The following is a 21,361-nucleotide window of genomic DNA, read 5'->3' as shown; positions in this document are numbered from 1 at the left end:
CTTAGTGCTTTGATGACTATTATAGCAGTCATACGCTGAGAAATGATGAGCCTGCCATAAAGTTTCAAGATCACTTTTTATTTCAGTGAGGAGACATTTCCAAACCCAAGCTCTGTAGAAAGGAAGAAAAATAAAACCCACAGCCTGAGAGCAGCATATCAGCAAAGAATGAGTTTCCACACCACCTCAAACTACTCCAGCCAAAACCTGTCCCCAGATCATAAAAAGAGCAAAACCTCCTTGCACAAAAATCCCAGAAGCTGCAAAGCTTCTGGCTGTAAAGGGGGCCTCTCACCCCTGCAAGGAAGACCATATGGTCTACCAAATCATCAGAAATCTTGTTTTGTTACAGCTTTGCAGCCTGGACAAATCTCTCCAGCTCCCCACATCCTACCTATAAGATGCATCCCACTGCTTTGAAAAATGTGCTGGTAATAGGACATAGCAAAAATACTGGGAAGCAAGCAATGTTAGAAATTAGACTCAGCATGCCAGGTAGACTCAATTCAGTTTAAACATAATGAATGCCTGAATTCTAGTATTTACACACATTTATAGTAGAAGTCATGCTTTCATATTTATTTTTCTATGAGTTTTTTTAATTTTATAATTTACGGTAAAACTAGTACCTGAAAATTCTGAAATTAATTTACCACTAAAATGTTATTTGTTCTTCCCCAGACTGGCCAGTGTGGTACACATTTACTGATATCTTTTCTTATTTATCTCTTTTTTGGGGTAGGTTCCCTGTCTGTTCTTTCTTTCACATCAGAAAAGCTTAATCATGTCATTAATTCTTCTTCCATCCTCTGAATACTCACTAATTCTGAAATATGTCTTCTGGTATGGAGTGACCATCACCCACTGGTCCAAATAAGAGGTTCAACAGATGAACACAATATGTATCTTGACATACCTAGATTAGCTATGTCAGATACCACCTACCATGAGTTGTTGTGTTTAACACCTCAGAAGCCTGATCTAGCAAAGCAAATCTCTCAGGAAATCCTGGCAAGCCACAACCAGGGACCAGACTGCTGCAATTAACAGCAATTCCATTCCTTCAGTGTCACCCAGGGGTCACACTCACAGTCACTGCAAAGGCACCCAACACAGTGATGGGGCAGCCAGCACATGATCCAGGCATCTCCAGCATCCTTTTCTGTGTGGGCCTCGTGCCTGGCACCTTCCCAAGGGGCTTGATTTTTTCATGCCCTCCTTGTGCAATCAAGCCTTAAATATCAAACAGCAGCCTTCCTACCTCTTTCCCCAGGGGCTTATTTCATTGTTTAAGCATTCCTCCAGCACAAAATGCAAGGAGCTGTCAGCAGCACAGCTAATACAGTCATCACCCAAAAACCAGCAGCCCTGTTCTGTGCAGATATTTGTATGTCATTAAATAATCTCCGACAGGATGTGAAGGTGGCAAGGGACTGAGATTTGTGCAAAAAAACTGCACCATACACCCAAAAAAAAAAACCTGAAAAGAGGGGAATTAATTATTAACAGTCATGAAAGCCCCAAGAGATTCTCAAGCAAGGATTATTTTGCTGCAACCTTCTACAGGAGGTACCAGACAGCAATGAAAAACTGCTTCCATGCCATACTAAGGATGGCACCAGCATTGACTCTCCCTTCAAGGCTGCTGCCCCTTCAGAAGAGCAACAGGAAAGGATGACAAGGACTGGAGCCACCTGTAGAGACACTGCTTTTCCCAGTCAGCCAATATACACTTTCATCAATCCATTTATCACAGACCAGCTAAACAGGATATAGGAATGAGCTAAAGAAAAGCTCCTTGGTGCAGTGTCATCCTGCCTGCATCCATTACAGTGGGAATTATGCCTGGGGAATCCACTGTGTGCTTCCCCTAAGCAAATACAGAACATTGACATGTGCTAGATCTGTTCAGCCACAGGGTCATTTACAGCTTCCACCAGGTGCTAAACAGTGGGGACTCCCATAACCGTGACTGTAGGAAAAGTTGTTAGAAAAAAAAGGTTAAAACACAAGATGGGATGAAGAATAAGTTTTCTTGTCCCAGAAAGCTGTTTTCCCAGCCTCCTCAAGAAGTGCCATCCATGTGCCCTTGGACAGGGCTGGCTCCTCTTCTTGTCCAGGAGGCTCAGATCAACACCCAGGAATAGCACTGATCAATTTTTAAGAGGAATAACAGCCATCTCACTCCTTCACTAAACAGCTGCACACACATTATTTGCAGTTGCTGCCAAACCCCTGAAAGATTCACTAGGGACCACACTAATCAATTTTTATTTCTATTAAACTAATGCCTGCAGCATGCTGGAGGAAATAGGGGCAGAAGGGACTACCCTAAATGAAGATCTTTAAGAGCCAGCACAGCAGGGATTTACACCAACTAACTGGTCTTTTGAGTAGGCCAACAAAGATGAAAGAGGCAATCTGCCAGTCAGCCCAGACACTGCTCCAACATGGGACACCAAATGTTTCCATCATTCCTTTCTCTCTACCCTTAGCCACCAGCACAGGCCTTCTGCTTTGGAAGTGAGATCTCTGAGGACTTGATAAGTAAGGTTAGGATTTAATGGACTGACTGGCATATCTGAATCACTAATCACAGCCTCACTGAAGAACAACTCAAATTTCACTTTTATCCAAATCTCTAGTTCCATTCTCTCCTGCCTCAAAGCCAGCAAAGGGGACTCCTACACATTCTTTCTGCATGCCTCTGACCTCAACTGTAACTGTATTTCTCAACAGTTTAAGAGTTTTACAATTCTTATTTGGGTAAGGAGGCAGGGCAGGGTGGTGCATTTTGGAGGCCATAATAACTAAATCATCACATTTACAAAGTCAAACTATCAAGATGTAACACTATTCCTAAAAGGTACTCCTGCATCTTTTCATCATAAGATAAAGCCAGCAGTTTGCATTTATCTTCTTGTATTCCATCCAGACTTGGTCTTCTATTGCCTCATTTCTGCAAGTCACAGTTTTGAAGCTCTAGAGAAAGCTATACAGTCTTTTCTTTCAGGTCACAATGTCCATCAGAGGTTTGGGACACCAATAAAGATGGCATAAGGTCATAGCAGACAAGAAGCGATAAAAATGAAAAAACTCGCCAGAACAGGTCTGTTGTCATCTTATTGCAAGGGTTCCATGCTGTTGTCTCCTTATCACAAAGGTTTCACACCTTCCTGGTGTTTCTCATGTGCAGCTCCTCAGAGCACTGACTCTTTCTTCTTCACAAACAACCAACTGACTCCAGTTCCCTTCTCAACCAGCCACCCCACTCTTTTATAGCACTCTTCTTCTCATTGCTTCTCATTGCTGTGGCCTGGTAAAGTCAGACCTGTTCCCAATCTTTGCTAATTGGCCCAGCTGCAACCACTTAGGGGTAAGATTACTTTCCATACTATCTTTTTTATATTCTATCCCCCTACAGAGGTCCATATCAACCTTGATAATAACGTGAAGTGATTCACGTTACATACTCCAGCATCATCATGCCAAGAGCAGAAGATAGCTGAGCTTTCAAGTCCACTGTGGCCTGCCAAATACCCAGAGTAAGTGCACAGGCAGATCAGTGAAAATCTGGCTGGCAACTCTCTTGAGTCACAGTGGCTCCGGACAAGCAAAGGCTTGATCCCTGCAGTGTAGGCTGCTGTGCTCTGGTACTGACCTCAGAGATGACAAATGCCTCTGTGATGGGTTAGATGAGACTGTGGACAGGGAGGACTGAAACATCCACTGGAAGATGAGACCAAGAAGGTACCAGGGCACAAAAGGGACAAAGGCCCTGAGAAGTCTTTGCAACTCCACATCAAGAGAAACACATTGCACTGCTCAGTCTCCCAGCCAATTCAAACAACCTCAAACTGTTATTCCCTCTTTTTACACCAAAATCTTCCTAGCAGACTTAAGTAGTTTGCTGCAAAAGAACTTTCATAGTGGGGAAAGTCTATTTCAAGGCTTTTAAGGCTTAAATCTTGTTTCATTCCTTCCCCAAAACCAAAAAAAAGAAAAAGAAACCAAAACCAAGCAGCACCAACCTGAGAACTAAATGAGCTGTTGCTGGGCTGCTTGCAAGGATTTATTTTGAATTTCAGAGTTCATTTCAGTACTCAGGTGCTCCCCTGTTTGGTTTGCTTTTTGCAATGCAGTGATTTGTGCTGCTGGAAAATGTATCCACTGCAGAGGCAGCACTTGGAGCAGTTCAAAGGTGCTTTACTATTCCCTTTTTTCTTGGTTTTTTGGTTTGTTGGGTTTTTTTGGGGTTTTTTTTGTTTGGTTGGTTTTTTTGGATGGATTGCTGGTGCTTTGCCTGAAACAGCCTACACACATAGATAACATAAAATGACAGCTTCCAGAGGCTCACTGCTGCAGGTGTTCAGGATGGAGGTAAGGGGAGTTAGGGATTCACAGAACAAAGGCACCTAACTGACCTCACATCCCTCCACCAGGTTCAGCTTCTGAGTTTCTCTCTGCTCAGGAGCTCTTACAAGTGCTTTGCCCTTAAGTCCATCTGTCAGTCTTTCTCCTCCAGAAGCACTTCAGCATTCCTCCTCCAGATGTCTTGGGATTTCCCTCATTACTCACTGACAATGGCATTTTGCCTAGTGCAGCTTCTGGGCCTGGCCAAGAAGATCAGCATCAGCACTTCTGCTCATCTCATTTGCTGTGGTCTCTTCTCCTTCTCCAGCACTGATATTTATCCCTCACAGAAATATTTGCAGGTAAGCAATGTTATTCTGGAATTCCATTGTGAGTTTTTCAGTGGCAGCTCCTCCTGCAGGCTAGAGAAACTCAGGACATCTCAGCCCACAACCATGCTGCCATTTGAACAGCAGCTGGATGCAGAGAGATCTGTAGTAGCAATTCCAGGGTGTAGGTGGTTAAAACAGAGATACATTTATGCTTGTTGTGTCCCTTGGGATAAAGATTGTGATGGCAGCCATCACTGTTGGCAGAGAGAGAGGATTTCAGGATTTCAACTGAAATCTGGCAGTACTCACACAGGTAATGCAGTGCCCACACCAGCACTGCACCACTGGGAGAAGCTGGCAGGTAACACTTATGCTGCTCACAGAAGTGTTTTAATGTGGCCATTATATATAATTTTATATATACCCCACTATCAGTTATTGAGAGAGGGAAAAGCAGCAGCCTCCCAGAGGACTCAGTAGGCTGGGAAGAAGGAACAGATCTGTTCAGCTCCATGTGTAAAAATGCAAGACTACAGCCTGAATAATGCAATTCTTTAGGATTAAAAGACTTACCAGAAGTCTTGACTAAAAGTTCCTTGTTCCAGACCAGATTTGTATTCCAGGGGGTTTAGAGATGTGGAAACTCTATGTCCACAGTGGAGCCCTGGGCAAGCCCTCACCCTCTCCTCCAGGAACATGGCTTCCCCTGCCCTGCTTCAGTTCCACACATACGACAAGCTGTCTAAACTAATTTGAGAGCCTGTAACAACCACACACTGAAAATTAAAGAGAAAATGTGTTTTACTAACATTGGGAAGAGCTGATAAAGCAGACACTCCTAGCTTGTTATATGAGCTTCTTGTAGCAGCTGGAATAATCCTGGAGAATGGGAATTCAAAGCAAGATGGGGGAGAAGCTGGAGAGGCATTTGCAGAATGACCTGGCAGACGCACACCAGCACCCTCCTGTCCACAGGGATGACCACACAAAAGAGAGCAAGGTACCCTGCACTGCTTGCATCTTCAATGGCCTCCATCTAATCACACTGCTGCCAATAATTTTGGCACTGGTAACTGTAAGATTACGCCTACATCAGGCACAGCAGACAAGGAGACAGTCTTTCATTCAAGTGACAGCTGCTTCTGCAAACACAGATGTCTGCAGGCAAGATTTTAAAACACACATCCACATATAGAGAAAAACCCAACCATACAAATAACCACAAACACATAACATCAATTCCTCCTTCAAGCCATGCAACACTTGGAGCTGTCCTCACATAGTTCAGCTACTATCAGAGCAGGTATTCCTTAGGTACTTCTGATTTTGTACCAACCACATACAGAAATTACTCCTGGAAAAACCATGTTGGCACTTGTACAAGGAAGGTATTTTTGTAAAGAAAGTTTTTTTTTTATCCTAAGAAAAAAGAAAAGCACACTAAATCTTTCATTTCTATTTAGTAACAAAAAATAACTGAAATTTCTCACATCAAAATTAATTTTACACAGACAGCTTCATATCAATATGCAGCAGAATAGTACACACAAGTTGGGCAAGCAAGAGTTAGGATTAAATGTATTCCTGACAGGACAGATAGATGGGGCAAGAGGGGAAGTGACTCAATTATATTTATATCATCACAGGTAGCATTATGGAAATAGTAGAATTATATATGATACTTTGTTTCACTTTGAAAAACAACAGTAAGAAAAATTACTGTCAAGCAAAGAGGAAAAATGGTAAGTTGCTCTCCCAACTGGATTTGGGGATAAGTCCTATTTTAAAATATGTTAAACTTCTGGGGCGGGGGGGAAGATAAACCAAAACACACAAAAAATAACCACCAAAAGAGCCACCAAAAATCAACATCAACCTAAAAAAAACCACACACACAGAGCAAATCCAAGTGTTTAAATTCCAGATTCAGATGAGTACTTGGTGCCTGTGGAACTGAAAACATGGAAAATAATCACAGAACATCCCTAAAAAGGGTGGCAAAGAAGGCACAGATAGCTCAGGTTTAAATTTAAACATTTGAAGGATAAGTACAGTTTCAAAACAAATTACTAGGTAAATCCAGTTTCAAGAACTTTCTTCTCTTGATGGCTGCATTGCCAAGCAGCACAGAAGCGCTTTCTCCCTCCATCCCCCTTTTTCCTAAATAAAAAAAGTTCTAATTTATACAAAGAACAAAAGCAGTCTTCATGTATCCTCCATACCTGGTTTTTCCTATAAAGTCATGGAAATCAGAATTTTCCTGAGGATGTCTCAAGAGATCAAGCCCATGCTCTCACCAGTGTTTTTATAACATCTTTCAACATGCTGCCATCTTAAAAATTTAATGAGCATATTCTCTTTCTCTTCAGGAGGTTATTAAAAGAAGGGTTGACTTTTACCAGACTCTCAAAAGATGCCAGAGGAATCTCATTCAATCTGTTTGTGGAGAGTGACAATTCATCACTGCCCAAGTAACACAAGAACATTTTTCCAGCCACCACATCATAGCTTCATCAGTCTGTCTTTCTACAGCTCATCTTCCCTAATTCTTCAAAGGAAGTTAAAGACATTAACACAAGAACCAGCTCGTGCTGACTGAGACTGTTTCTGGTAATTTATAATCCCAGTTCTGCTCCTAGCAAATTGGCCAATACTTAATATACAACCTTATCTGAGCACCTCCACAGCAGAGCTTCATAAAAACACTGAGAGATAACAATCACTGAATTTTGAAAACATAAATTACAGACCTATAATGGAAGGTTTAAGTCTCCAATTCCTTGGAGAAGAAGAGAAGCTATAAATTCAATGAAATAAAATCTGCAGAAGAATACCTCTGTACAAGACTTGACTTCATATACCCAGAATAAATTTCCATTTAAGACAGGGGGAGATCTGTTTACTTTCCTGAAAAATGGATGCTACAGAATAAATCTATCTAGAGCCTGATGTATTATTTCTTCATATATCTTATTGAATGGAAGAAGACTATAATTAGAATTAGCTGTAAGGCCAAGATATAAAACACAAACACAGTAGAAGTTGCCCCACAGACTTTTTGCTAAGAGCATGGGTAATAACTCCACAAGACATCTTGGCAAACAGATACAAAGCTCCAGATACCTTGGGACTATTTAGCTAAATTCTATTAAAAATCTATTTCTCCATTTCTACCTGGGCCTCTAAAGCCAAAGGCTGCAAAGCCATATCTCCATGGCCCATGTAGAAATTCATTGCCTTGAAATGCATGTAGTTTTAAAGCAACTAAATAGTTCAAACTGCCAGCATTTGAAAAGAAAAAGTCATTATTTTATAGTGATCAGAGGTGTCCAAGGTGCTTCAGAGAATACAAAGAAAGGCACAATCCCTGTGGACCTTACAATCAAATTAACTTAATTAACCATGATATTCCCCTAGTTCCCAGTACCCCATAAATCAATGAACTAAGACTTAATAGCAAAGTACATCACTAGCAGCTTTATTGATCATATCTGCACACAACACTGACTGAACTCCCAAAGTCAAGACTTGGCACAAAACAGAGAAGATATTTCAGCACCAGACTTCCACTTCATTAAACCAAAGCCCTGTGCAGGCACCAGAGATAGGAAAGAAGGCACCAAGTGGGGACTGACATTTAAATAGTGAGAGAGCAAGTAACCATGGGCTCAATGTTGGTCTACAATGCAAGAAGCAAAAAAAAAAAAAAAAAAAAAAAAAAAAAAAAAAAAAAATTACAGTATTATTCAATTTTAAAATTAATATTTTACATAGGAGGCCAGACCTCAGATCTCCACATCTCCTGTGGCAGCCCAGAACAAGCAAGCAGCTCCTCAGCCTGGGCAGACACAAGTCTGCCAAGAAGAAATTTTGCAGGTAAATTCCCTGCTGTTCAATTCAGATATCCCCATGCAAGGGCATCTCTAATGGGAGAGGTGCTTTACAGCAGCTCCAACTGCTCCAACTATCCAGCACTGCCACATCTCAGCAATAGCATAGCACCCTTTCCTTGTCTGTAACAATTACAGCAGGACTAATAAGGATTAGTCTCAAATTTCAACTACACTCACAAGAAGTTGTTGGCTTTTTCTATATAATGTGTGCTGCTTCTTCACCCATTAAAAAAATTGATCCAAACAGCAGCCACACACAGTGTAGAGCAACAGCAGGTGCAAGGAGACCCTTTAATCCCCTTTTACCAGCTCTTGTCCAGGATGATCTACTACCAGCTCCTAATGGCACTGAGGAGGTTGTTCATTTTCAAATAGGTCAGTGACTCATCATTTTAACTCACTTCCCTCTGCTAAAAATCAATGAGCTCCTGAAACAGGATTATCCTGGATGATTGGTGCTTTAACATCTCACTTGCAGGGAAAGTAGACTCAGAGGTCCCTTCCAGTGCTGGGTCACCACAGTCAGCCAGGAAGATGGACTTGTTCTCTTGGTTGGAAACAAATACCTCCTGGGAAGAGGACACCTTTCCACAAGGATTTTTTTGTGGAGGATGGATAGATTTGTGTCTGTCTTCTCATGCAGTGAAGTGTGAATATTATACACTAGAGGAGAGATGCATTTCCCAATACCTCCATCCAGTCATGGCACAGCGTACCTCCATCTTCTTGCTTACTCAGCTGCATAAATTACTTAGTTTTCCTACTCCCCCTATCCATCCCAAATTTTTCATTCAAATTCAAATTTTTATGAATAAAAAAAAGAGGGAAATACATTTTTTTTTAAAATTCTTCATGGACCTCTACTCCTTTACTCACAAAATGCTCCCCAAAACACCATCAGCAATACTCTCACAGCACAAATCAAAGTCTGAGTGTTGTCTGATAAGGTCTATTTCAACTCTGACTTGTGAGCCTGACTAACTAACTCATGGTGTCAAAATGAGTTAAAATGGTTGCCAGTGGCTAACCCACCCAGCTGGTTAGTGGCAGGCTGAGGAGGTGACAGGTAGATGGGAGTCACACACCAACTGTCACATGGGCTCAGAACAGTGACTCATCACAGGAAATCTGCTGGGCTTCAGCAGGAAACAATGAGAAAAGCTGTAGATGGGGAAGAGTTTGCAGTGGACTACAGTGCCCAGACATGAGTTTGAAAAGCTGTCACACCTTTAGGGGTGTCTTCCTGGCCATCACTTACTTGGTGTTCAAGTTCAACAGGTCAAATGCTGGAGTATCCCACTGTAGGGCTACAGCTAATAAAATATTACATTATCCTACCATACTGAGGGGCTGTGAAAAGCCTCTAGAGCCAATTCACTCTAGAGGTAGAGTCACATTAAAAAACTTGCACATGGTCATATACACAGGGAATCCCTCAGCTGTTTTGAAACTGCAGAGGCTGCCATCATCACCTGCTCCTCCAGTGCAAGGGCTGCTCTGTCAGTGGTTTTGCTTTACACGGGGCTGAGCAGGCCTCCCCCTTCTCCATGAGGGCTTTACCAGCAGGTCCATCACACCTGAGCATGGGAGATCTGCCTGCAGAGCAATTCAGTGCTTCTCTCCCTGCATGCTGCTGAGCAGCACCTCCAGCCCACAGCCAGCTGTGCTGGAGCTGGATTTCTATGAGCAGCTCACATCTGCAGAGGGAGATAACAGTGAAACATGCCCCTTCCTCACTCTGCACTCCTCCAGTCCCTGTCCCTCACTCCCACCTCTGTGCCCTCCACCACAGCATTGAAACCAAGACTTACCTTTGCAGCTTGCAATTAAAAACCATGGTGTGAATTTGCACAAAAGAGAAGCACAGAAAAACAGCACCCCAAGGACTTAAAGCTCACTAAGTGTGTCAGTGGCAAGACAATGAAGGGTAGGCAGGAATCTGCCCCCCCGGCCTGCCCAGAAGCCCCTGGAGACAAGCAGCTGCTCCAAGCAACAGCAGGGAAGCAGATGGGTGGCAGAGGATGGCGTTCCCTGGCCAAAAGCCACACTCCCTCTGTTAATTATTCAGAGACAGAAACTGGATGGCATTCACTGCAGTATTGCCTGTCACTGAACCTCCCCAGGCAGCAGTGACCCTTGGCAGGGGCAGCCCCAAGGAGCAGGGCCGGGCCAGCTGCTACAGCAGCACAGGGCTCACCAGAGAGCAAGCCTGGCTCTGGGAGCCAAAGGCACATGGGGCTGTACAGCTCATCCCCAGGCAAGCACGCCCTACAGCCAGCAAGCCCTGGAGAAATCAGCATCTCAGCCTGGTCTGCACACATTTTGCTTTCTGATCCCCTCACCCACTTACTAACAAGTCCCTGTATAAGCACTGTAACAGTGAAGGAATTATATTAAAGTAGGACAGGATACACCAGAAAGCCAATTACAATGGATATTCCAAGAAAACAACCCAGGAGCCTTCTCTAGACATGGCCAAATAGCCTTGGCAGGTGGTGGGTGGAGGAAAAGAAGAATAAATACAATTACAAAAGTAAGACAGTTCAGCTTTCTGTTACATGTGAAATGCAGTCTCCAGAGGCTGAGGAAGCAGCATGACTGACTAGAGCAAATTTTGAAATTCCTCAAAGGCAGGTTGCCTAGATGTGCAGCCAGAGCCAGGCTGACAGAAATGCTGCTAACAGCACCGAATTTGCTAGAGGATTATCACTTGGTGTAACGGATGGAAACTAGATTAGATAGCTGGTAAACTCACAGCACAGTTCATTACTGTACAGGGAAATTTTTATCCACATAAACAGAACTTCTTGTTCTGTCCAGCTCTATGCTGCAGTAGATTTGCAACCCTGTGCCAGAAAGATGTTTTCTACCTCATTTTTGTTCAAATATTTGGCACAATTGGTATCATTATGAATATGAAGATACTAAGTAGAGGAAGACAGCCATGAAGCTACACTTAATAACTGCACTTCCATATTTGTTTTGATCTGAGCATCAAAACCTTTTAACATGTAGTCATTACCCATGTTCTGCAGACACAAAGATTGGGGCATGCAGAGGTTTTCAGAGTGGCACAGAACCCCTCAGTCCTACTAATCTCAAATGAGAAAAATACCCCATCACTCTGATAAACTAAATGATAAAATTATTTTGCTGCAAGCCCTGTGCTCAGGCAGGAGCACAGGACCAAAAGGCCTGTGGCTCAATCCCCAATACCAACCAACTCATCAGTAAGTGCCAGCCACACTGGAATTGCTGCAGTTACCACTGGGCTGCAGCCTCATCTGCGGGGAGCAAGGCAGCTATTTCATGCAGCCAGCTGCTACTGCACAAGGTGTTTGGGTAGGATGTAAAGGACACAAAGTCTGTGAAAGATTCTGGAGTAGCAAAGCATGGCCAGCAAGTTGGAGCATGCTCACAGCATCAATATCTAAATGCCTGCCATGGGATTTGCAGCATGCCTGAACTTTGCTTTTGTTTGAAACAACCTGGAGGTAGCACACCAGGCTCAGCTATCTGTGGGGACAGGGCCCAAGAATTTTACCTGCAGCCACCTTCCAGCTGAGAAGGAACCTCCACAACTTTAAGGGGAGAACAGAGATGGAGGAAGGCTGAAAAGATGATGCTCCCAAGAGGAAGAAGACTGAGACAGCACCACCCCACCTCACACAGACCTACCTGCCCTCTAACCTCAAAGGGGAAGTTTGTGAGAGTGTTTTGACAGACATGACTGCATGTACAGTATTGAGATTGACTGCCTCCTATTTCTAGATGAAAGAAAACAAAAGAACATTTAATCTAGAAACAAAATATTCATTCCCAACTGTGCCCTGTGCTCAGGATTAACACATAGCCCTGAGACAAGCTGCTATGAATACTAACATTTCCTCCCAGCTCTTCACTAAATTCATCCCATTCTGACAACCCCAGGGAATTTCCCCTGGCTTCCAATAATCAGAAGCTATGCATCTGGGCAAGATAGTTTTAATGAGGAAGGCCACACTCCTTGAATCATCATTTCCTGAACACACATAGAGAAACTGAACCAGAAAAGCACATTGGTACCAAGTAAGAAGAGAGCAACTTAGCATCACTAATTTCTGCAAAACTGTCACACTGCCTGACAGTTTGCCTTATTATCTTATTTTTCTCCTTGTTTCTTTGCATCTCATTTGTTGCTAAATCTTCAAGGCCTCTGCTGCAAGGGGATGCAAATGAGGACAAGCCCTCCACCCCCAACCCTACAGTCTACACCCTCTCCTGTGGTTACAGCTCTCATCAAAATGGGACCAAAGATAAGACTGGAGTCTTCTGTGCACAGGCTTTGTACATTCAGCTCAACTTTGCCTTGAAAACAGAGAAGAAATTTGAATTTTTTTTATAAATTAAAGAGAGAAGTAAAAAAAAAAAAAAAAAACAGGGCCTAATCTCAGCTCCATCCCATGGGACTCAAGTGAGATCCCTCAGGCTTTATGTAAGTAGCAGCTCCCCTCTTGGGCTGTATGAGGCAATACTCAAATGTGAGCTGGAACCTTTATTTCTTTGTAAAAATGAATGAAATGTCACCAGGATGACTAACAGTATCACGTGTACAAGAAAAGGCAACACCTGTAATCCAAATAAATACCTTGAAAAGCCTCTGACTGGCAACAAAGCAGCAGCCAATGTTAATATAATTGCTAAAACAAAAGCTCTCTAGTGCTTTGTTCACTGTGGAAAAGAAGACATCAAGCAAAAAATTGTGTTACTTTATAGACAACTTGAAGAATGTAGCATTGAATTTATTTTGTGGCCTCAGCAAGAGGTTTCTACTCATCAAGACACAGCAGCTTAGCTGGCAGGGTCACTGACACCTCCACTTAATGCAGATAAGACATGGATCTAACCCCATCCTAATGCACTGCATTTCCTTGAGCTCAAATACCATAATAACCCTTCTCCTTAAATGCAGAGTGGTCTTGATGCCACATACCTGAAGCTGTCAAAGGAAAAGGCTTGAACTAATTTCCCAGTGGAAAGCAGCTCTCCCAACACTCTCAGTGAAATCAGCAAATTTTGCTGAAGCCAGAAAATAGTTTTGGCTGAAAAGTGAAAGCCAGTAATTACTAGATGCCAAGTTCATCTAACATTAATGAGGGGGAGAGTCAGTAACAGGGAAATCACCATAATTGCTAAAACAAATAAATTTTACAAACTTATTTGAATTCCTTTATTTTCCAAAGACAAAGAGGAGGAGCAAAATTGGAGAAAATAAAAAGGTAACTCATTCTTTTGACAAAACAAGCAGACAAGAAAAATTCTATTCAGATTTTAAATGAGAAGTTTCATTACATTTTTCTCTCAACAGACAGAGCACAGAACAAGACCAAAAATAACTGGTCGAAACGCAGACCCTTCCAAGAGGGAATGTTCCATTCCACTATGTGGTTCACCCAGACCAAGCACTGCAGAAGAGATGCTCCCATTTCCAACAGAGACCATCAGCATGGGATTTATTTTCTCAATCAAATGTTGCCCATGTTCCACTCCCAGTTACACCAGTGTCAATGCACAGTAGCTATGCTCCTTTCAGGAACACAAACAGATATTTAGATGGTATGACTGCCTTTGGCACAAGACATGAATGCAAGAGCAGTTCCCATACACGTGGGATCATCATCAACATTCACTGGAACATGACACATGTCCTTTCAAGAGACCATCATGAGAAAAAAGTTTTCCCCTTGCTCTAGAAAAGAGATTTTTCCATTTTTACCTAGAAAATCTAAGCCTTCAGCACACAGATCACTGTTCTGAATGTCAAGGGTTAGGTCTGACTTTTAAAATAAATGTGCTCCATTTATGTGATGCAGAGCTCCAGAAATGCCTGGTTCACTGTCTTGGGGCTTGTCTACAAAGAGGCAATTTCAATAGAGCACTACCCCTGTAATTATTCTACTATATTTATACTTCTAAATTCACTTCATTTTCAAAATATATACTTTTATTCTGTTATAATGAAGTCTAATAATTAACAAAACAGTCAGTAAAATGGGACACTTGTAGGAAGGCTTACACAGTCTTAACCATAGAAAGAGACCAGGCACAGAGCTCATGCCCTGGTGGACAGCCTTCTTTTGCCTACCACTAAGCAGCTCTGCCACTTGTGTCTACTTAGAAGAAACAAACAAAATGAAAAAAAGGCACAGAAAATCATTCACCTCAGACTGCTCACACACCCTTATTTAACCTGAGCAATCTTCCTCTCAGTGCAACCCAGAGCATCAGAGGATCTCTGGGTCAGGCGCTGCAATCGCAGCTCTGGAACAGTTTCAAAGACCACATTCATTTCTTGGGAATTTCCCATGTGTTTTTCCACTACACTTGGCATGAGTCCATAGAAACACCAACAGGTTTGGAGAACATCAAGCATGGCCTGATTCCAGACAGATCCGGCAATTCTTCTCACTCTGAAATTTTCCTGGCTACCACAATTCATGGTTTCCATCAAGGTCTTCAGCATCCTGAATGGTTTCCCCCCACACTTTCCAACCTTGGCAGCTCTAAAGGAAAAGCATGCCAAACCACTGCAGCTGATGCTTTTGTCAGCACTGAGCATCATCACTCAATATTGCTAATAAAACTTCTTCACAAGAATCCCCACAGAGTATAACATAAACAAGAGAGCAGAACCCACAGTGTCCATTCAGTTTCATAGGGCCAAAGCCTGCAGATATGGGAGCACATTCAGGTTGTAAAATCTGGCAGATCACTTCAAAAAGCAAAATAATGATTAATCTCTGTCCTTAATCAAATCTCAATGAGGCTTTGGAGTCATTCTATAAAACCTTTGTGGCTTCATCCCCAGGTTGTGCAGGACTTCTCAATCAGAGTTACATTTTCAGACTGCTGAAGTGCAGGATCAAAAGCAGAAGCCCAAAGTCAGAGCAGTGTGACAGCAGCAAGGAGGGGAGCAGTGAGCACAGTGCTCGGGTGCACTGAGTTATTACTCACTCAATGGGTGCCAAATCCCCATCAGCATATTAATGAGTGAAAAAAGACCCCATCAAAGTCCAGCAGGATTTGCTCAGCTGTTCCATCATGTTGATAAGTGAGCATTATCCCTTAAGCACTACCACCACAGCCTTCATGCAATCCTAATTCCCCACCACACTTCATTGGAGGGTCAGAACCTCTATTTTTACATTTTGTTTCAAAGCAGTGGCCTGTATAATGAGTATTACCAACAAACAGCAGCCCATAAATTCCTGAGCTCCATGTGAGCAAGTCCTCATCTCTGACAAAGCCTGGACACACTGTAAAGCAAAACTGTCACATGCAGAAACACATCAATACACCACATACAGTGGACAGATGTAACAGCCCTTCAGCTGTACCATTTCAACTGCATACTACTTAAGTGACAGCTACACAGCCAAATTTCTTTACTGATCATTAAGTGCCAGTATAATAGATCATGTCATTGTAGGTTTGGCCAAAAGGACTCTATAAAGCAACGTATTAAAATGGAATAGACTCAACCTGGCATTGAAAGATAGTCCTAAGACAACCTGATAACAACAAAAAAACCTTTCCAAATGACTCAATTATTTCTGATGCGGTAAGCACAAGAAAAAACACTATTTTAAACAGTAGAATAGTTCAACTGATTTAAAGTTATGCACACCATACCATTTGCAAGATCAAAATGTTTATGGGTAAGTGAACAAAAGACAATTCACATTATTTTTAGCAGTTATTCTATTTTAGTTATTCTACACATCACATGCATATCACAAAAAACATGGAACCCGTTGAAAGATCTAATTTTCTGCTAATCATGCAAACCCAGAAATTTCCATCTTAGTGGAATGTTTCACCCTGATGCATGTGAATAAGTAAAGAAGAATCCCATTTCTAGTCATGGACATAGTTTCAGAGCTATTGAGCAAAACATCCCAGTACATTGTTCTGAGGATCTGAATAAAAACCTGATGTCCACAGCCCAGCTGTTATAAGCCTCCTCAAAACAGACTGAGATATTTTTACCTTCCTATTATAAAAATTTAAATAGCTCTGCCAAAACCATGAAAATCCACCCCCCTGCTAAATTTTCCCCAGGATCCCACTCCTGCCAAACTGTACCTGCAGCAAGACAGGGCAGCCAAGAAAGGGAGATCTTCCAATGGGTTTTTACTTTGTTGCCCTCAACCTGCACCATGAAAGATTCTCTTTTCCATGCACCACAGGACACCTCTGCCCACGGCTGCACAGCAGCAAAATGCCCCTATATGCTCCTACAGCTGTTTCCAAGGTAACGAGCATGGAGCTGTATAGTAGGGAAGGCAGCAAATAGCAGCAACATAACCCTGCTATATTGTCACTTTTTGAAGCAGGTGTGACTTGTCTCTTTCCCCTTCCCCTCCTTGCCACCTGCCTCATGATTCAAGCAAGGGTTAGATAACTCACTTCACATTTTATAATCTCATTACCTCAGTCTTTCATAAGGCTCGGTTTGGATTTTTTTTCTTTTTATAAGTCATCATATTGGGGTTTTAAAGGTGAGAGTAAAATTTTCAGCTTTTACTCAAGATAAACCATCTGGGAGAGGAAGGGCAATTGTATCAACAACCTAAATTTACACTGAAACTCTGTATTCCCTCCCCCTAACAGCAAAAAAAAATCTCAGGTTAAGCAAAGGGTGTCTGCCCACAACCGTGGCCCATCTTACACAAGACTTACCCGTCTAGCTAACACTGCTTTTCACCAGTTTGGATAAAAGTATCTCCACTTCTCAGTCTACAGATACAGTTTATCCTTTCTAGACACACAGTTTCCATATCTACTCAGATGTGCCAAAAACAGAGACTTTCCCACCTGCCCACATACATTCTTGCTACCAACGCAGAAATTAGCTTTTGCTGCTTCTGCTACTGAAAACCTTGGAGCAGCAAGAATGCAATTCAAATCCTTCAGTCCTCACAAAAAGGACAGCAACAGGAGGGGTGGAAACTGGGATGGAAAAGGGTCTGGCTTGGCTGACTAGCTCTCATCACTGCCTCAAAAGAGGATGAGTTATCAGGAAGAGAAATCAGCAGAAGATCTGGCCACAAAGCTCTGCAAACACAGTGAGGGACAGAAAGCCAGACCATATGCTTTAACCTCTTCTTTCAGGCCTGAGACAACCCCACAGTAAGGCAGGAGCTGATGAACCTCATGATTTTGGAGTAACAGGTATGTTATCAATGCAGGCTGGAGCAAACACATTTTCCACCAAATATTTCTAAGTCATTGACATCAATTTTTTTTTTCCTTGCATGAAACACAATAAGCAGTGGAACATCCCATCTACAAATCTCTTTGTGGTGGGGAAAACCAACACATTATATAATGAAGCATTCTGCCTACTGGCCAGAAGTCACTTCCATCTTCCAGGAGACAGAAATTTTAAGGCAAAACGTGCATGAAGAGACTCGCTGTGCATGGTGTTTGAAATGGCAATCATACTTCAGCACAGTTTGTGTATACTGTGCATTTTCCTATATGACTTACCATGGCTGACCTTTTCTACCAACTGTGATTAATGAAGTTTCCAATTCATCATCTCTGAATGGCTGCAAATTGCAAGAGGTGCTCATCACTTTAATATTCAGTAACCAAAATATACCACTCTTCTAATTACAATTGTGCTCCTGCTGAACACCAGAACATTTCCTTTGGAAGCTTAAGTACTATGGTCCTCAGAGGAAGTGAACAAATTGATGGGCCAGAGTACACATGCCCAGGGGAAAAGCTCCCCAGCTTAGACATCAAAAAACCCCAAACCTATCACAACCACACAGGCATAGAGATGCCAACAAGGCAGACATAACTTGCTCTGAATAAAGAAAAACAGAAGTTAATATTTCTTCATGTCCTGGCTGGAGGCTGGTTTGCAAAATCAAAATCTGAACAGTGCAGATGTTTCTTGCAGTGTTATCATAGAATGGTTTGGGTTGGAAGGAACCTTAAAGATCATCTAGCTCCAATCCTCCTGTCACAGACAGGGACACGTCATGATGCAAAACCCTCTCTTACATACCTGTTAACACTGCAGTGCTACAAAAACATTACCAAATACTTCCTCTGCTGCCCCTGCAGAGGTATATGATATAACACAACCATCAAACTGGATGCCTTGTAGAAAAGGGAAAGAAGTTCCCTCCAAGCTCAGCTAATCTTTCTCTACACAGCGTATCAGCTCAAACCTGCAAGATTTATCCATCCAGATAAGCCATTCTGTGATTAAATGGCACCTTCCTAAGACTGACTACTCTGTGAACCACCCACGGAAATAAATGCAATGTACTCAAAGGGACGCAGGCCAGCCACAGACTCACTGCAGTGCTGGGACTGAAATCAGAGGGAAGGGGGATGAGAAGGAAAGGCATTACAGAGAGCCAGGCACAAGAACCAGTACACACACATATGAAGTCACAGATAAAGTAACCCAGCGCAGCTGTAGATCAAAGAGGTCCCTGCTGTGAATGTTTAATAAGGCTCCCAAAGCCACCCTGATCCAATGGTGCAAAAGCATCCGTGCCAGCTGCAGCAAGGCAGCGTTACAAAGCACTGCACCATAACAGGGCTGAACTCATGCCAACAGGTCTCGGTGTGTTGAGCTGGGGATTGATTCACTCTTCTACAGGACAAGATTTTTAACAGCTCTATCTCGGGTGGATAGAGGCTCCAAGGGAAAGCCATGGTACTAGAGCAAACCAGGAGCAGAAATAGATGGTGCTCTCCCAAAGCAGTGGGAGCCAGGAATCAGCATCAGAAAGGCACAGCAGCTTAATGACTCTGTCCTAACACCTTGCAGGGGATCTAACAGCACAATTTCTCTCTGTGCTTATTAACCAGCAGGTTCAGAGAATTCCACAATTCTTACATTACTCACATTAAATGCTGCAACAGTGCCACTTCACATATTTGTTAAGTCTGTTTACAGATTAGAACGGTCTAGAGAGGTAGTCTGGGAAGGGGTCCAAGGAAAAGCCTGCCATTAGCGACTTTGCACAAAAGCAGCAGTTTTCTAAAACACGCATTCCTGCTTGTTTCTGCCTATCCCGGATCAACTCCTGCACCTGAGTCCCATGAGAGTACAGGAGAAACGCACTTGCTTTCAGAGACATAAACTTTCCCCACCACTCTCATCTCTGTTCATCTACAAAGGCAGGAGCCGGAGTGCAACATTTAAACCTCCCTTACGCTGTGCCACCTTGTGGATGTCTTCTCACTGCTTTTATGAGCCGCAGGTCCAGCATTTATTTAACATCACACTCTTGAACACGTAAACAAAAAAATTCACAGTCACTGTGAGCAACAGTAAGCGGCACAATAGGAATCAGATTACCGTGACACGTTCTCTGTGCAATTTACAAACCCTTTATTCCCCAGGTGGAGTTAGCGCTGAAGAAAATTACCAGCTGAAAACAGCATCACCAGCACCTTTAGAAAGTTGGGGCTCAGGTACTACAAGCCCCTCTAAATAGCCAGAAAGGATCGCGCATCCACCTCGCGCTCAGGTTTGCCCCCACCGCTTGAACAAGAAAAATAAACAAAAGCAGAAACCAAGCGAGCCCGGGGATGGAAGGGAAGATTGGCTGCGGCAAAGTTTATCAGCACGAAGAGCATCCCCCCTCCAGTCCTTTCATCCGCGGAGCTCCATGCCAGCAGAGGATCGTCCGCCTCCCAGAGGGACACCCATCACCACCACCAACCCAAAGGAAAAGGGGAGGCGGAGGGTAATTCCGAGCACCTCCAGCTCTCCTTTCCCCCCGCCGCTCTCACCGTCCTCTTGCATCCGCTGCAGGCACAGGGCGAGGCTCTTCCTCCAGCCCGGCATCGCGGCAGCGCTGCCGCCCCCCGGGGCAGCGGCGTGGCTGGAGGGGCCCGGGGGGCCCGGCGGGAGCGGCGGGCGCTGCCGAGCGCGGCCGGGCTCCCCGGCGCTTTATGGCCGGGCGGTGCATGCGGCGGCGGGGCCGGGCGGGGAGCGCTGCCCGCCCCCGCCTGCGCACAGCCCCGGGCCGCCCGCCGCGCAGGTGCGCTCCCCCCGCCGCCGAGGGCGGCGAACGGCAAACTCGGGGAAGCGGGACAGAGAAATCGTGTCAATATGGGTATATTGTATATTTTTCCCCCGATGGGGTCTGCGTAGACAGGATGGGCCCCGCCTACAAACAGGCGCCGGGCTCCGACCCACACCGGCACCCTGCGGGTCCCAAATCTCCGGCTGACGTTGGACAGATACACGCTCATGGAAGATGTGGAGCGCACACTGCTCCCATTCTACATTCCCGTTACAGCTCTAGCCTGGCGCCTCTTCCCTTCACCGAGCGGCAGCTGCCTGGCAGCCCCGCACAGGTGCGTGCATTGACGCGTGTGTTTACCCTGAAGTTGGCTTCTCTGGTAAATAAAGTTGCACAGCAGCCAGGCTGATCTATTTCATTTTCTTCGCTACCACTTTCAAGCAGCTGAAGTGTATAGGGAGAACTTACAAGTATCTTTTCAATTACTTAATAGACCAGAGGTTTCAGCACTTTTACATGGACACAAAGGAGATGCTTTATTGCATATGCCAGGGCATTCCTGTTTTTAATTTCCTGGGGGCAACATATCTCTGCAATCACTAGCAGCTTTTTTTGTTCTTCATGAGGCCTTTTATTAGTTATCTGGTAGGTCTCATTCTGCATCTCTGCCTCCCTTTGTGAGAGTTATTACATTATGTGCAACATCTGCTATAATCTAAAATATTAGGGACCAGGCTCT

General features: G+C 43.6%; 1 protein-coding gene across 1 annotated transcript in view; it reads right to left on the bottom strand.

The window, feature by feature from the left end:
• GRIP2 (glutamate receptor interacting protein 2) overlaps positions 1–20,485 on the bottom strand; it is a 249,364-nt gene extending 228,879 nt beyond the window's left edge. The window contains exon 1 of the mRNA XM_066557950.1: positions 20,387–20,485. Within this exon, the coding sequence (XP_066414047.1) occupies positions 20,387–20,441 (55 nt within the window). The 5' untranslated portion in view covers positions 20,442–20,485. The remainder of the gene's footprint in view (positions 1–20,386) is intronic.
• Positions 20,486–21,361: the final 876 nt, after the last annotated feature.

The sequence above is a fragment of the Molothrus aeneus genome, chromosome 12 (genome assembly GCF_037042795.1).
Source record: "Molothrus aeneus isolate 106 chromosome 12, BPBGC_Maene_1.0, whole genome shotgun sequence".
NCBI classification, from domain to species: domain Eukaryota; kingdom Metazoa; phylum Chordata; class Aves; order Passeriformes; family Icteridae; genus Molothrus; species Molothrus aeneus.
This window is presented reverse-complemented; position numbering and strand designations above follow the sequence as displayed.